This window comes from Tympanuchus pallidicinctus, unplaced genomic scaffold, assembly GCF_026119805.1.
Source record: "Tympanuchus pallidicinctus isolate F22 unplaced genomic scaffold, pur_lepc_1.0 scaffold1, whole genome shotgun sequence".
NCBI classification, from domain to species: Eukaryota; Metazoa; Chordata; class Aves; order Galliformes; family Phasianidae; genus Tympanuchus; species Tympanuchus pallidicinctus.
The window spans coordinates 71788264-71803846 of NW_026294618.1; the positions used below are offsets into that span (position 1 = coordinate 71788264).

Here is a 15583-nt window from a genome sequence, read left to right on the forward strand (position 1 = left end):
CTCATTCCTCCAGCAGCTAAGTCACCTATTACCATTTTGATTTGCATTTCTTTTTAATGTGATCAGTTACTGTTTAAACGATCACATGCCTATTTTCTCAGGGGATTACATGAGGTTTTGAATTAACTAAAAGCACTGGAAGACCCGTCATAACACTTTTGGTTTTTTTAAATGTTATTTTAGATCATTTGCCCTGCTCTGACACCCAAACGTTCTGACATTTAAAGCAGTACTATAGGGACACACAAGTGTGGATAAATCTTTATTGCCATAACTTTTTTCTTTAATTCTTTTCTCTTTTTTTTTTCAAAAAATGAGCATTGGGTTTTCAATAGGTTGTAGCTTTACGTCTTTATATGTACAACATTACAACTGCATATTTTAATAATAATGAAGTTAGTGATGCTTTGATAACTCAACACAGTGTATTTATAAAATGAATTTTTATCAAAATACACTTTTCACTGGGATAATAAATAAAATCCTGTGAAACCCACCTACACAAAGTTAATTTTAACTCTGGTAGAACCCGATGTGGTACACAGTCCATTAACTACTATGTTTGCCCCTTTATCCCCCTACTGATGCTCATCTTCTGGGGTAAGAAAACACTTTTTCCCCCTGTTGTTGTGTGACCTCATTCAACATCATCTTCAGCCAAGCACTGTGCACTTACAATTCTCTGTAAGAAGGAGAAAAACTCATTCACAATTATATAAGATTGACAGTAGGCAACTGATCATCAAGCAATGTAATTTTACACTGAAAATTAAGCTGTGTGATTACTGAGAAACCTGATTAATGTTAAAAATTGTAATCTATTTGACATAAGGTTTTAAAGCCACCTCTGTGGAAGTAATACACTGCAGTAGCTACCAAAGCTGAAGTCAGATAAGTGATGTGGCTCTGGGCAGCCTGGTCTGGTGGTTGGCGACCCTGCACGCAGCAGGGGGGTTGAAACTAGATGATCATTGTGGTCCTTTTCAACCCAGGCCATTCTATGATGTATTCTGTGACATCTATGGTTTTTGCTTTCTCTCATTAAATGTTTTTGCTCCACTGCCTCCTTTATATCTCATTTAGCTGATGCTTTTCAGTGCTTTTACTAACAATTAGAACCTTAAACTGAAATGTAACCACACCTGAGCTGTAATGACAGCTGACTGATAAACACAGAGTGTCTGCTTCATGTGAGACAACGTCCTGAGGGAGTTCCCTTGGAATTCCAAGATTCTCTTGCTAGCAGATTGTCAATGTTTCCTGTACAGTAATCAGTCTAAAAAGAAGTGCATTTTATATACACAGCTTCCAGCACTTTTATCACCTGGAAAACTTTCCAAAACTGTCAAGTGCTTTGGTGCTGATACATTCCATGTTGATAGCCACCAAAACCAACAGGTTAATTCTGACAGACTTTTATAGCACTTACAGATACTTAAATGTCATTTTAAAAAAGCTGAGATTCAAGACCCAATGCAAGAAAGTTACCTTTTTTTTCAGACCCAACTTCCATCTGGGAAACAGTGGATCTGCTTATGCAGTAAGATGCCCACAGTTGTCTCTACTTGAATAGCTTAGCATACTCTGTGCATAAGAGAATTTTTGTATTCCTATTTTAACTTGTTTGCTATCAATGCCATGCAATACTTTCCATACATTTTCATATTTTGTTCCATGTGAAAAACCTTTTTGTCTAACTGAACATTTAAGAAAACCAATCATAAAAACCAATACCCAAGGCTAACGTAGCACGTGACAGAAGAAGCTCAGTTACCTTCCAACCTCAACAACACAGAGTGTTTTACATACCTGGCTTATTGTAGGGAGCTTAGTTAGAAGCATTTGAAACACTGGTGGTGGAAGAGTCTGCTGTAGAACTTGTAGTAGCTGCTGCGGCTGTCCACACACAGCAATGGCATTGGTCAAGTGATCAACACCTTTCTCATATTCACCTGTGTGACAAATCATAACGTTTGGAGAACAAACCTCTTCCACAGCATGAAGCATTTACAAAAAAGATCCACCAACAGTGGATTGAACAACTTAGAATTAAACCACATTTCTTTTCTCCTCCCCTTGTCGAATCTTCTGAACACAGAAGGTTAGAAAAAAGCAACCAAACCTAAGAGAGGATGAATTGACTCCCCAATGACAGAAATCTAGTAAAAGGTTTAAAAAAAATATTATTTTTACCACTTACCCTTCAAAAGAAATTATGCTATTACCTTGAGCTAGTAGTTCCTCCCCAAGCTGGATCTCCTCAAGAAAAAACTTCTGAACAGCTTCAGCATCTTTCAGATCAGGCAGCTGTAACATACACAGTAAAACTGAAGCTGGCCCTTAAACTTCAGTTAATAATTCAGCACAAAACGTTCTCAGCCAAAACCAAACAAACACAATCATATGTTTACATGGAAACTCAAAAAAGAATTGTATGTATCACTACTAAGATAAACATAAGCACAGCAATATTGAAAATCAGACTCAAGTCTCCAATCATTGCATTATACATCCATAGAGGGACAGAGTCTGAAATACCTCTACTTGGTTTATTAAGTATACAGTTTTGTAGCAAATATAATTTCCAAAGTGTGTTATGTTCATCACAGAATGCATTAAGATAAATTTATCTCTTCTTAAAGGAACCATTGGCAACAAGAAAACAGATTAGCAAATTCCATTTGTACCACAACAATCTCCCAAGTTTAGCTACAAGTCTATCTCATCCATGTTTCTTACATCTGGAAAGTACTCGTGGACCCACTACGAAAAGGAAAACATCTTCAAGTCACACAGGAAATGTTATGGTTTCTATGGTTTTCCACCTGACTCGGAAAAGGAACGACATATTTTCATATGGTTATTTGTGAAAGCTTTAAAAAAAATCTAAAGGCTGCATATCTGCAGAAAGGTTTGTAACGTAGGGATCAAAACAGAGAAGTCGCCCTCTAAACAAACCTCACAAGCAAGCCTGATACAAATAAAACCTTTTTCAAAACAGTGCTGCATTACTGAACACAGTATTACCTTGGAAAGCCCTGCTCTCTCTTTGGCAAGCTTCTGTTTCTTCCTTCCTGTAAGAATAATAACATGTGTTTTTTAATTTGCAGTTTAAAAAGACTTCAGATGATAGCTCTAAAAAGTGAATGAGTCAAAGTCAATTTCAAAACAAGAAAACGTTAATATATTCCAAATACAAGAATGCAACCTGCTCTCTGCAACAGAGTACCATTCAGAGGTCTAATGAGGGCTGGCACTTTGATTCAGAACGGCAATGCCTCTCCTGCTGGCTATCCTCAACACCAACTGTGTAGAGCCTGTACTCACATCTTCCTCATGCTCTGAGAAGTAAAGGGAATTAAGCTAATACAGGATTCTTCTACGTGAATTTCCAGCAATCATAAGCCACAGAACTGCCTACAAGGCAAGGCTACCCAATGTCAAGCCACATTCATTCTGAAATACACCACTGCACCACCAGCAGAATAGCAGCTGCTTTGCTTTAGCAGAGGTTTGGGAACTAGTTACATAGGAGCAGGATTTCACTGTCCCACAGCAAAAGCATTACCAGAGCACACATTCCTGAAACTAAATAAGTGAGGAGAGCAAATGGTGACAGGCAAAACAAACATTTACAGGCTCAATCATTCAACCTGAAGATATAAAGTTGGTCTGCAACAGAAAAGTGCAGCATTCCAGCACAACTAGTGTAATTAAAATGATATGTAGCTTGTTTTTAATGCAAATGGGCAGGTATAACAATATTTTATGATAGTGGTTATGCATACAAGAATAATTATCCCAATGTAAGTTCAGTAATACTGGTGATTTCCTTAGAACCACTTTGTTGTTCAGTTCACTAACTGAAACAGTTACACCAATGTAACTTGATGTAACTTGATGTAACTTGGTATGGCCCACTTGGTCAAGTAACTGCTCCTGGTCCTCAGTCAGCTCCACCAACACCCACCTACCTTGGGCAGCTGCCACACAGCCCTTGTCTGGCTTCTGACACAATTTTACACGTTGGAAATAGTTCTGAACAACATGACTAAAAATTTTAATGGATGTGAGTTATGAATTCGAGACTGTCCACACAATGAAGATGTCCAGGAAATCACTTCCTAGCAGTGACAACGTAACATGAAATCTACGGACGAGATCAAATGTTCCTTTCATAAAGGGAATGCGCGTTCTAACCGCATGGATCATCCTTTCATCTTCCTTGGTACCTTCCTAACCCCTCACCCTTGAGTTTCTACAACATACTGACCTGTATATAAAATTTCACATCATAACACACACAAAAATGTTGTCATATAGAACCCTTGCTACTGTAACAATACCATTGTTTTCTATTTTATTAAATACAAATTCACCTTCTGAAAGTTGATGACTTCAGTTTGCTCGCTCCCAATTTTGTGAAGCATTCATCTGCACAGAGCTTTAAAGTGCATTAGCACACCATGACAGTTGTTCTAATACAACACACCAGCTCTCGTGCTGCACAGACCTCACAGCTTTTCAGGCCCAGCTCTTGTGCATGGAAAGTTTCCCATGCAAACCAGTCGGTAACTTGATGCTCAGGTAGTGGAGGCAGAACTCCATGCACCGCACCAGCAGCACAGAAGCCAGTCCCACAAAAACAGAGACCATTCACCTCTTCTGCTCTCATCTGCTGTGCAAGAACTGACCAGCTCCCAGTGTTTCCAGCTTTACTATCCTTTGGCCCCAAGACTAAGCACCAAAACTAGGGACAAAAAACTAATTAAGAACGCTGTGTGTACTAAATAAACAAGATTAAGACATCGGAAAACCAAAGTCCAGGAGTTCTTGCAGACTCTCACGAAATTGGTTCATCTCCTGAAATCCCAGTCTGGCTGCTTTCATTTTACTTACTGCGTGCCTTCGCAACACAGACTTTGGTCCTGATGCTGCTTAAACAAAGGGATGTCAATTACAACCGAGATGGCAAAAAGCGTTATCAGTTCTTTGTTTGTCAGCTGGTATTTGACCAAATGCAGCAGGCAATCCATCCTTTGGTACATGGGAGCTCTGTCCCCCCCAGGCTTTGCTGACATTGCATTAGAGAGGCTGAAACAATAATCTTATCCTAAGAACACTAGTTGAGACCACCTGCTCTAAATTTCACTGTTAAACAGCACATCTTCAACCAAGGAACTGCAACTGGCTGCTGCACTTGATCCTGCTTGTTAAACATTCTACAGATCAAGCTTTGCCATCTAGCAGTAAAAACGCTGTCATGATCACCAGGTCACTGACTGCACCTACACTGAAGGAAAAATTACAGTATTAAAGAACAAGAAAAAAAACCCTGAGCATTCTCTAAAGCCTTACAACTGAAAGCTGCCCAGTGTGTTGTGGCTAAGGATCTCCATCTTTCTGTTCTGTCTTCCAAATAGCAGCCACTCCATATCAAACCACGACGGATTTCTTTCACTTCTACAGCAAATATAAATTTCTAATCCAGCAAGGTTAAGCAGCGTTCATGGAACAAGTGTAAGATTTGTTCAGAATTTTACTTGATGAGAACTCGGAAAATGAAAACAAACAGGATGCAAAATCCCTGCCAGAGCTTCTGTACAAATGTTATGAAACGCATAGAATTGTATCATAGAAGCACAGGCTGGCTTAGATTGGAAGGGTCCTTAAAGATAATCCAGCCTCAACCCCCCCATTGCTGTAAGCAGGGCTGCCCCCCACCAGCTCAGGCTGCCGAGGGCCCCATCCAACCTACCCTAGGGCGTCTCCAGGGATGGGGCACCCACAGCTTCTCCTGGCAGCTGTGCCAGGGCCTCACCACACTCTGAGTAAAGAATTTCTTCCTAGTATCTAACCTGAATCTCCTCTCTTTTAGCTTAAAGTCATTCCCCATTCCCTCTTGTCCTCTCACGATCAGACTACGAAAACAGCCAGTCCTTCTCCTGTTTATAACCTCCCTTCAAGTACTGGAAAGCTGCAGCAAGGCCTCCCCACAGCCTTCTCTTCTCCAGGCTGAACAAGGTCAGTGCCCTCAGCCTTTCTTCAGAAGAGAGATGCTCCAGCCCTCTGATTATCTTCGTGGCCCTCTTCTAAAGCTGCTCCAATGGCTCAGCATCTATGCAGACAATGATTCTGCCAAACCCCAGTTTTCCATGCAAGACAAATACCAGTCTACTATGCTGAAATTTGCCAACCTTGCACTGTGGGACAAAAAGTACCCGGAGGAAACAAAACTGCTTCTGCAATCCCAGATCACGAGCAATGGCTCTTTCATCAGCAAAATGTGCTGATCACATTACAGTTGCTTGCTAGGAAAATCTACTTTGAGAGTGATTCCTGACCTTCAGCAAAGTGACTGGAGGAACACACCTATTCTCGGGGTAGAATCAAGCCACAGCTCTCAGCCTGCTTCTCGTTATTCAAATAACTCGCACAACTCGCTCTCACAGTAAAGCTAAATTTAAAACTTCCTCAACCGCTCATTTATTTAAATGTTGAAGACGTGAAATAACGAGGAGCCACAGGACAGGAGCTCCGCGTTTTGGATCAATCACCGGTTCGCTCTGGCATTCGTTCTTATGCCTGGAGGCCAGGGGGCAGCCACCAGGAGGGTTTGGAATGCGGCGGCTAAGATGTCCGAGGGCCGCCGTTCGCTCGCGCCGCAGCGCAGGAGCGGCTTCGCGATCAGACCGCAGCTTTATCCGATCGCCCTCCGAACGCCCGGAAACGAGCGCCGCCACGTAAAGCGCGGCAGCGACAGGCCCCGTCGAAGCGTGCGGGATGAACAGATCGCCGCACAGGGCGGAGGATGTAACCCCAAGCCGCGCTCCCGGCGCGCACAGCCCGCGTTAGCCGCTCACAGCACGCGGCGCAGGGGCCGAAGAGCGCGGGGCCGCAGAAGCCGGGCCGGGAGGGCCGCGGAGCCGCCACGTGCCGCCGCCCCGCGCGGGAGCCGGGCGGGGGAGGGGCGGCCCGGACACTCACGCTCCCGCAGCCGGTTCTTGAAATTCGGGTCGCTCCGCCTCTTGCGGTCGAAGTAGATGCAGTAGCCGATGAAGAGGGCCCCGCAGAGGCCCGCGGCGATGGCGCCGGTCTTGCCCACCATCATGGTGCCCGGCGCCGCGGGGAAGGCGCCGCCGCCCCCGCCCTCCGCAAGGCCGGCGCCGAGCTCCGCAGGCACCTTGGGGCGAGCGGGCGGCGAGAAAGGACCCCGCCTCGCTTCCGCTGCGTCATCAGCCCGCGCCGGAGGGCGGCTTCCTCGGTGCCTGCCGGGCGGCGGGGCCCGCGGCGCATGCGCGAACGGCGGCACGCTCCGCGCAGTCCTCACCCTTCCGGCGCCCTTCTTCCCTACCGGCAGGGAGAGGGCGGCGCGGTCGAGGCACGGTAAGGACAGAGACAGGACGCGACGGAACGCCCTTGTATTCATCGGCTTTATTAAAAAGAACCAATTTTTTTTCTTTTTTTTTTAAACATAGCTAGCTGTTCAAAAGGCTATTTGTTTTTCCCACCTTTCTTTTTACTAATGCTTTTCAGTCTTTTGGGCTTGGTGCTCTTTTTGGCTGGATTTGCTTTTTCGCCAACAAATGAATCATGAGAGCCTGACTTGTTTTTCAGCATGGTTTGAGCTCTGTCCTTAGGGCCGCGAGACCGACTGGTGGTGCTTTTCTGTGGGGCTTTGTCCTTCTCAGAGCAGCGTTTCACGCGGAGTTTTCGTCCCATCAGGTCAGAGTTGTTGAGCTTCAGAGCGAGATGTACAGCATCCGTATTCTGTGAGAACAGACATCCACTTGAAAAGCAGCACACTCCAGTTGATGACTTCCAAGTAAAAGGCTGCCTTTCTTTAATTCTGTCAGGCAGGTTTTTACAATGAAGAGCACCTGACTGCCTTTACTTTCATAATGTCAAATCTGGTCAGAAGTGCTCACGCACCCACAGGACTTATGCCTGGGGCATGTGTTCTTGAAAGGGAACTCTGAAACACCTTACACCAGTCATAGGAGAGAGATAGAAACTGGGGACAAAGAAGATCTTGGGCTGCAGGAAATAAACTGAGTAAGATGAATCTGGGAGAAAAGCATGAAAAAGCAGTGTTTAGGGAGGTGGAGAAATGGCTGCAGGAAAGAATTCACTTACATTTGGAAACATAACCAATGGGAAAACATTGCTGTTACACCATGTGAATTCGTTTTTTTCTCTATTACGTCTTTCCCTTTCTTTCATCAGCGTTTTGCAACTTTTCTTTGTCCTCAACCTAAAATAATTGCCACAGGTCTGGAGGAAGCTACTTTTAACACACAAAACAGCGCTACCGTCTGACATCGCGTCCGTATTTTAAAAAAACAAGTGTTAGGTAAGGCCATAACAGCAATTCCCAATTCCGATTTGGACAAGTGTCCTGAAGTCTGACACTCATACATACCTCAAACAGAACGTAGCCAAAGCCTTTGCCCATGCCGCTCTGTCTGTCGCGCACAATTCGCACTGCCACTACATCTCCGCAGTCAGCAAAGTGCTCTCGCACAGCGCTGTCACTGATGTCTGCAGGCAAGCACAGCAAGACACGTCTCTTCAGAGAGACAGCTTTAGAAGCCTAGCCTAAATCCAAACCATTTACCAATTTAGGTAAGCAAACATATTTAAATCACAGAACCACAGAACCACTCAGGCTGGAAAAGACCTCAAAGATCATCGAGTCCAACCACGACCCAACCATACGACCCTGACTAATAACCCTCTGCTAAATCACGTCCCTGAGCACCGCATCCAAATGGATTGTAAACACATCCAGGACCTATAAAATTAAGTTCACAAATATCAGTGTTTCAGAGAAATTCCAATGGCTTAACACTGTAGACAGTGTGGAAATTCTAAGCCATCACTGCGTATGATTTGAAAGTGGTTTGCAAATGCTGGTGCTTGTGGACTTTATATAAGGACTGTTTCGTCTGACACTCATTGGTCCCCTACCTTTGAACAGTGCAATACAAATCACAAATAAGAATAAAGACCAAAGTACATTTTTTCAAATAATTTCAGTTATGGGTTGAACACAGTGGAAATGAAGATTCAAGCAACATTTTTGAAACTCCTTCTTATGCCATAATCTATTTCTGAGAATTAATACTGATGATACCAAACCTGAGCTAGCAGTTCCTGAAACTGGATGCTCAGTGACTGGACTAAATGTTATCTGAATGGGGGAAAAGGGATTTAATATGACTATTCTGATAATGGTCACACACGTGAGGCTTTTTCAGTCTCATGCCTATGCAACCAGAAAGACAAGTGGGATGTAAAAGTACTAAAACACAGGTTAGTCTTCTGTACAGGTACACTTTATTCTATAGTAACTCTCTTTACGTGGATATGTCTCTGCACTAGTGAGGGTTTAATTTTATGGGAATTTGATGTGCTGAGAAAAGTTAAAGGTGCTGAAGTAATTTCCAGATTACTATGTCCAAACTGCTCTTTTCCTGCAGGATGCATGGAAGGACAGTACCAACACAAGTTCTACACAGCAGAGAAATGTTAACATACTCAGATCTGTCACTTCTCCAGCTTCACAGACAGGTCAAGTTTTAACAGTACTGGTTGTTTATCAAGTTATTGGCACAGGACGTGCCTTCGTCCCGCACCACACCCCAAAGCAAGTTATCCCAAGCATCCTCACTCCATTAATACCCTCACATGGACCACACCTGACGGTGATCCCTTCATTTACTCAGAAGCAGCTGAATATTCATTAAGCACTGACCTGAACTACACAGCAAGCACATCCACTCAGCTAACAACTCACAGCAAACAGCTGCCTGCACAGTCACTCATCCTGTGGCTCACAGATGAACATCAAAATTAGAAGCTGTCCCTGTGTATCACTTGGAAGTGGTTCACAAGTACAAGCACGCATATGGCAGTTTATTAAGCTGTGACATATGCAGCTTAGTCATATTTATTTAAGAAATGTGAAGTAACAATAAGAAATAGAAGTGCTTGCAGTTCTAGAAATATAACAGAAGAAAACAATTAATGTGCAGCACCTGCTGAAAACTCACCCCTTTTGATGCCTCTGTCAAAAAATAAAAGTGCTATTTTAAAAGATTCCAACAAATGATAGTTAGCTACCTAAACATGGTACCTTAAACAATACATAAAAGAATCCTAACAGCACTGTATTCCATAAGCACTAAACAAGGCAAGATGTTCCAATTTACTTACCATACGCGAGATTTCCCAAGAATACAGATCGCTTGTTGTCATGCTAAAGAAAACAAGAGGTTGAAAGCCACTAAGTCATTTGTTACAGCAAAACACAGAACGTGGGTTCGTGTCACACACTACTTACCAAACTGTTGTTTGATGCACCGTCAACTCTGATGTGAAATCCGCTAGCAACTTCTGTTCCATTTCTTTTGTAATCAAAAGAAAAAGTTCTTAAAATTAAACGATGAATCATTGCTTCATTTACAAAGTCACTGCATAGCATTTTTGCAAAAGGCAAATTTACTTTCAAGCCTGAAATACCATCTTTGTTTTAATACAAGCAAAGAACAGGACGCAGATTAAATTTATCTTTAAACACTCTGCGTATCTGCCTTCTCAACAGGCACGAGGAACAAAGCTGAGACTTACTTTTTTAGAGCCTTAACAGCAGCATGTTCTTCTTTAAACACGACATAAGCATTAATGTACTTCACGTTAGGATGAATCTTACGCCTGGAATGGGAAAAAGACACTTTTTAAACAATTCTGATACTATGCTGTGCACAAGCACTTCTTGTTAAACAACTGACATCTCCCCTGTTTTGCACGCAGTAGCAACTTCAATTCCTGTAAAGCACATTCTGTTGAAAAGAGTTTCAACTGTACATCTCACACAGCATGTGTATGGACCCCAATTCAGCTTCCTCAGCTCATAAGTACACCCAAAGGAATTATGGACAACTACTGTCTACCTCCTTCCAAAAAAATATAAGAAATGCAACCTAACACAATTATTTACTGCTACACTAGGCTTATAATTCCTTATTACTTGTCAAAGTGTATTATAAAAATCAAACAAACAAAGGACAAAAAAAAGGCAACAGCAAAACAATGAACAACAAGCACTTTAAAAAAAAACATTTTGTCTTTGAAAAACAAAGCACAAAACTCAGAAGCAGAACCTACTTTATGGCTGCTAACTTTCTGGATAAAGCAACTTCTGCTGGAACCTTTAAGATAAAAAAAAGCTTTCATCAAGTAATCACAGTGACAACATAACATATCACAACTATTTTGTCCTTGAAGAGAAAAGTCAAACAAACACCACTGCCACTTAGCATTATGTAGCCAGTACACTGAGCAAATGGATATTCTTGATGATCTAGAAATATCTCAAAATTATACAGCTTGTTTTGGCCTAGGCTGTTTCTTGAGTTCCAAGAGAAGAACTATCTTCTCCTATTCCATACAGTACACAGAGTTCAATGAATATGCCTTTGCTGCTGTAATTTAAAAACAGCTTAATAATTCCGTAGTTAAATCAGCAATAATAAGGGCCTTCTCAGAGAAAAACTACAGCTCTGATGGTACAAACTGCTGTTATGGGAACAATATGGGAACAAAACGTGATGAAAGGTGCCTCTGCAGTAATATCGCCAGTGCTTCTTCTAATGGTAAGCCTGCTTCTAAATTAATGAAGATACAAGCCTTAGGAACAGTATCCCGTAAGGTCAGAAAAGCAGATGCCATGTAACATCAGAGAAAATAACGTACCACAGAACGGAATCGAATGGATTCTATTTGTCCATATTCTTTGAAAAGAGACTTCAGCATCTGAACAGAAAACATAACAGATGTTCAGTGTATTTCTGCATCCTGATAATAAGTTACTGTTGGGCACGCACTACCAAGATGGTTTTTATACTGTTTTCATTTCACTCGTGCCAAGTATGTTAACAGGCTACTAAAAACATGCCAACAACTTGCAAGCATTTCATTGTTTTCCGTGACCACTTCTTATTCTATGGACTGCTAAAACTGAATTAATATCCCTAACTACTGAGGATGGTATAAATTTAAAACGCTGTGCAAAAACCTGAAGTATTATTTGTGCTCAAAATGAGCAGCAGGTTGCAGCTTTGTACTTATAGCTCTCATTTATTATATAGATTTTAGTTGAAGGGGAAAGTTCTTCACAGAGAGCGGTGAGGAGTTGGAACAAGCTGTCCTGATAGGTTGTGGATGCCTGGAAGTGTTTGAGGCCAGGTTGGACAGAGCCCTGGGCAAGCTGGTCTAGTATTAAATGGGGAGGCTGGCAGCCCTGCCTGCATCAGAGAGGTCGGAGCTTTGTGATCCTTTGAGGTCCCTTCCAACCCAAGCCGTTCTACGATTCATTCTATGATTCTATGAAGAAGAATTCAACAAACTCTACTGAAGCAACACAACTGCATCCACTGCTGTAAAAAGCCCAACTCCACTAAAACAAAAAAGACTGCGTCTGAAGGTTTCTGATAATGAGCATGATTTCCCACTTTCACAACAAGAGATTTTAGTCATAAGCACGTGTGAGATCCTAAGTGGAAACATTCCCTTAAAGCAAGGGCCGTCATGATCTTTTTCATTTCTTTAGCTGACAGATTCCATTCACGTACCTGAGCAGTATAGTTGACAGGCAGATTTCCAACAAACACCGTTCTTTTGTTTTTAATCATTTCTTCAGCCTCGTTCTTTTTCTTCTCTTGTTTCACAGTTCTGCCTGTACCTGAATTGATATCACTCTTGGCGACAGCATGAGAAGCCCGTTGTTTTTGCTTCGCTTTGCTCTGAAACAGTTTTCGCTCTTCATCTTCATCTGCCTGTTCCAAAGCACTCTCCCTTTTCAGGAAAAGACAAGCAAATTGTAACTGATGGGAAAGAATGGGACATTTGAGGCAAGAATTAACGCCTCTAAGAGAGGTATTTCAACTTATATTTTAAATTGTCATGCTCAACATAAAATTTCAAATGTTATTTTTTCCTCCAGTGCAGAAAATAAACTTATCTGACCGTTACGTGATACAGAAAACTATTTGCTATCCCAGGCCAAGGAATCCACTACTAGTTAGATGTAGTTAAGAAAGAATTCAGAAGATTACTCTAAAATTGAAGGGAAAAAAAGAGTCATCATTGCATGCCAGAAATAAGATAAGGCTTCTTCCCAGCATCTATTACATCCACAACCATCTTTTGAGATCCACCTTTATACTAACAGATCTCTGTCTGCAGAAACCTTTTCTTGGATATGGAAAATGCAACAACAACATCAGAAAGTGGACAAGGTATGAGCCCCAAGAGCTATAATCAGTCAAATGTTGTTATCCAGGAATTGAATGGAGAAGCTTCCTGCCTGAGCTGACAGCACCTCGGCTCACCCTGCATCTTTACAGGAACAGGCAATGCAACAGAACAGTTTGGTTCACAACAGAGGCCAGCAGACTAAGGACAACCAGCTCAGGCCGGCAGACTGCTCTGCTAAAGGTGCCTCTGAGTGCAGCTCTGAAGGCATCACTGTGAGCCAGGGAGCACACGATACCTCAGCCTGCAGCCCTGCCAGCTCTCTGACAGAGGCTTTGGTTCCATGAGCTAAGGGCCTCTAGCAGGAACACAAAGTATTGAACACCTTCTGGTGTAAACTATTTGACATTTCCACAAGCTGCTTAAAAATAGTACTTTAAAACACAAGGTTGGGAGGAAAAATAGGCTAAAATTTCATTGCTTTGTTTCCTGATTAAGACAGGCTTTTTTCTTTAATCTCTCATTAAGAAGGTACCATCTACGCACCTCTTTGCCAACTTCTCCTCTGCTTTTGAAAGCTCCTTCTTTCTGGTTTTCTTCACCTTCTTAGGAGGTTCTTCTCTGACAGAAGAGCTCTGTCCCTCTGACACCTTCTCCGCTTCTGTATGCTTTCTTTTCCTATTTTCCTTTTTCAAAAAATCAAATAAACTAATTTTGTTTCTCAAGTTCCAGAAATCCCCTACAACTGTTTTACAAATCGCAGTTTATTTGGAACACCGTTTATTTATCAGCTCTATCTTGAGCTCGGGGGCTGGCCCAGCTGCACGCCTCCTCCAGCGATGCACAGAGGGGCACAGAGTCCGTCAGGGCGGCATTCCGCTATGCAGCTACGAGGCCACGAAGATCGCATCGGGCCGACCCAGCCCCAACCCAGCACTGGGAAGGGGGGCAAGTCAGGGCTATCCAAACCCCACCGCAAAATCTCTCACCGATATTTAAAAACCCCGCCCTCACACCGAGGCGCACGCGGTGGAGACGGCTCCGCTGTCCCGGTACGCAGAGCTTACCCTGGGCACGGCCACCAACATGGGCGGCGGGGCGGCGGCACGGAACAGACCAGCCAGGGGCCGCACCGCCGCCGCCCCGCCCGAGAAGAGGCTGCCGACCACCTGCCCCACCACGTAGTCCCCGCACAGGGCCCTGCACAGGAGAACGGCGTCAGCGGTGGCCCCGCAACGGCCGCTCCACGGGGCAACACCGCCGCGCGGCGGCAGAAGGGGAGGGAAGGGGAACGGGAGAGGGCAGAGCGCGCGGTAACGCACCCGGCGGGCGACTCCGCGGCTCCCCGGGGCGCCGCCATGATGGGGACGCGCGCGGCAGGAAGAGAGGGTGCGGGACTTCCGGCCGCCGCACGGCGCGGGCAGGGGCCGGGGCTGCGTCGGGAGGGCTGTGACACCTACCTGGGGGCGGGGAGGGGAGGGTCGCGCAGGGCGCCGAGCGCCGTGACGTGTGTCCGCACCGAATGGTTGTCGTGGTTGGGCTGCTGAGATAACGCAGTGTTGTAGCACGTAACAAGGTGAAGCACGCTGGAGAAGGAACAGTTACTGCTACCCAGGGCAGTGGGCGCGGCCCCGAGCGCTGGAGCTCAGGGAGTGTTTGGACATCGCTCCCACACACACGGTTTGGACCGGGGGTGGTGCTGCGTGGAACACCGAGTTGGACTCAGTGATCCATGCGGGTCCCTCTCAAATCAGGATGTTCTCTGATTTTATGTACTCTTCCCACGTGATCTTTTAGGCACTTCGGGCCCATTTTTGAGGTGCCAGTGTGAGCAGTTCTGTTTGCACTTGCATCTAACTGAAGTAGAACAAGTAATCCAGAGACAGAATTAGGTAAAGTATTAGACTTGATTTAGGCCTTCTGGATTGCAGGACTCTCATGGACAACCCAAGAAAATACAAAAATTGCTGAAAACTGTCAGTGGACGCTGCACTTACATGTATTGGTGTTTCCAAACTACCTTCACGTGGCAGAGCAATTTGATAGGTGACAGTGGGTAGAATAGGCTGAACCATCAAATTGCATCAAAACTACATTGGGAAAACATTTTGCTGACTGATTTCAGAGATTTATAATTGCTGGAGCTCAACAAAAGGCATATTACCTCCAGGAACTCAACCAGAGAGCGAGTTTGAACCATAAGGTAGGTAGAGAAGAAAGTGTTACGGCACAACAGAAACCACACAGTAAAAAGTAGTACAAGCACAGGTACAGACTGGTGCAAATATACCGGGAGCAGTAAAGACAGCCTTCAAGCCAGATGAGC

General features: G+C 43.9%; 2 protein-coding genes and 1 non-coding gene across 4 annotated transcripts; all 3 read right to left on the reverse strand.

Annotated features, from left to right (window-relative positions):
- Positions 1-249: 249 nt before the first annotated feature.
- On the reverse strand, positions 250-7218 carry TOMM20 (translocase of outer mitochondrial membrane 20). Its single transcript, XM_052671901.1, has 5 exons — positions 6988-7218; positions 3028-3074; positions 2226-2307; positions 1810-1952; positions 250-682 (listed from the first exon to the last, which is right to left on the reverse strand). The coding sequence occupies exons 1-5, from the start codon at positions 7109-7111 to the stop codon at positions 638-640; spliced, it is 441 nt and encodes a 146-aa protein (XP_052527861.1). The 5' UTR covers positions 7112-7218; the 3' UTR covers positions 250-637.
- Positions 6493-6627, reverse strand: LOC128090259 (small nucleolar RNA SNORA14). The gene has a single exon (XR_008210884.1). It is a non-coding gene; the product is annotated as a small nucleolar RNA SNORA14 (small nucleolar RNA).
- Positions 7219-7415: 197 nt separating the features above from the next.
- Positions 7416-14709, reverse strand: RBM34 (RNA binding motif protein 34). 2 transcript variants are annotated; one of them, XM_052671852.1, is made up of 11 exons: positions 14580-14709; positions 14325-14457; positions 13804-13943; positions 12636-12858; positions 11758-11817; positions 11170-11213; positions 10633-10716; positions 10346-10433; positions 10219-10261; positions 8423-8541; positions 7416-7770 (listed from the first exon to the last, which is right to left on the reverse strand). In XM_052671852.1, exons 1-11 carry the CDS (start codon positions 14615-14617, stop codon positions 7495-7497), a joined length of 1248 nt encoding a protein of 415 aa, XP_052527812.1. In that variant the 5' UTR covers positions 14618-14709; the 3' UTR covers positions 7416-7494. The 2 variants fall into 2 exon arrangements, with proteins under 2 accessions (XP_052527812.1, XP_052527823.1); XM_052671863.1 differs by having other exon boundaries at positions 10346-10409; positions 14580-14708.
- Between the last annotated feature and the right edge of the window lie 874 nt (positions 14710-15583).

Bases quoted from the DNA above. Each gene is read 5' to 3' on its own strand.
- TOMM20 (XM_052671901.1), bottom strand. From the start codon at position 7,111: ATGATGGTGGGCAAGACCGGCGCCATCGCCGCGGGCCTCTGCGGGGCC. The intron at 3,075-6,987 runs GTGAGTGTCCGG...TTATTCTTACAG, and splicing joins CAAGAACCGGCTGCGGGAGC to GAAGGAAGAAACAGAAGCTT. The intron at 2,308-3,027 runs GTAATACTGTGT...TGTATGTTACAG, and splicing joins AGAGAGCAGGGCTTTCCAAG to CTGCCTGATCTGAAAGATGC.
- RBM34 (XM_052671852.1), bottom strand. From the start codon at position 14,617: ATGGCGGCGCCCCGGGGAGCCGCGGAGTCGCCCGCCGG. The intron at 12,859-13,803 runs GTGCGTAGATGG...TTTCCTGAAAAG, and splicing joins GAGGAGAAGTTGGCAAAGAG to GGAGAGTGCTTTGGAACAGG. The intron at 10,717-11,169 runs GTAGGTTCTGCT...TTCCCATTCCAG, and splicing joins AGAAAGTTAGCAGCCATAAA to GCGTAAGATTCATCCTAACG.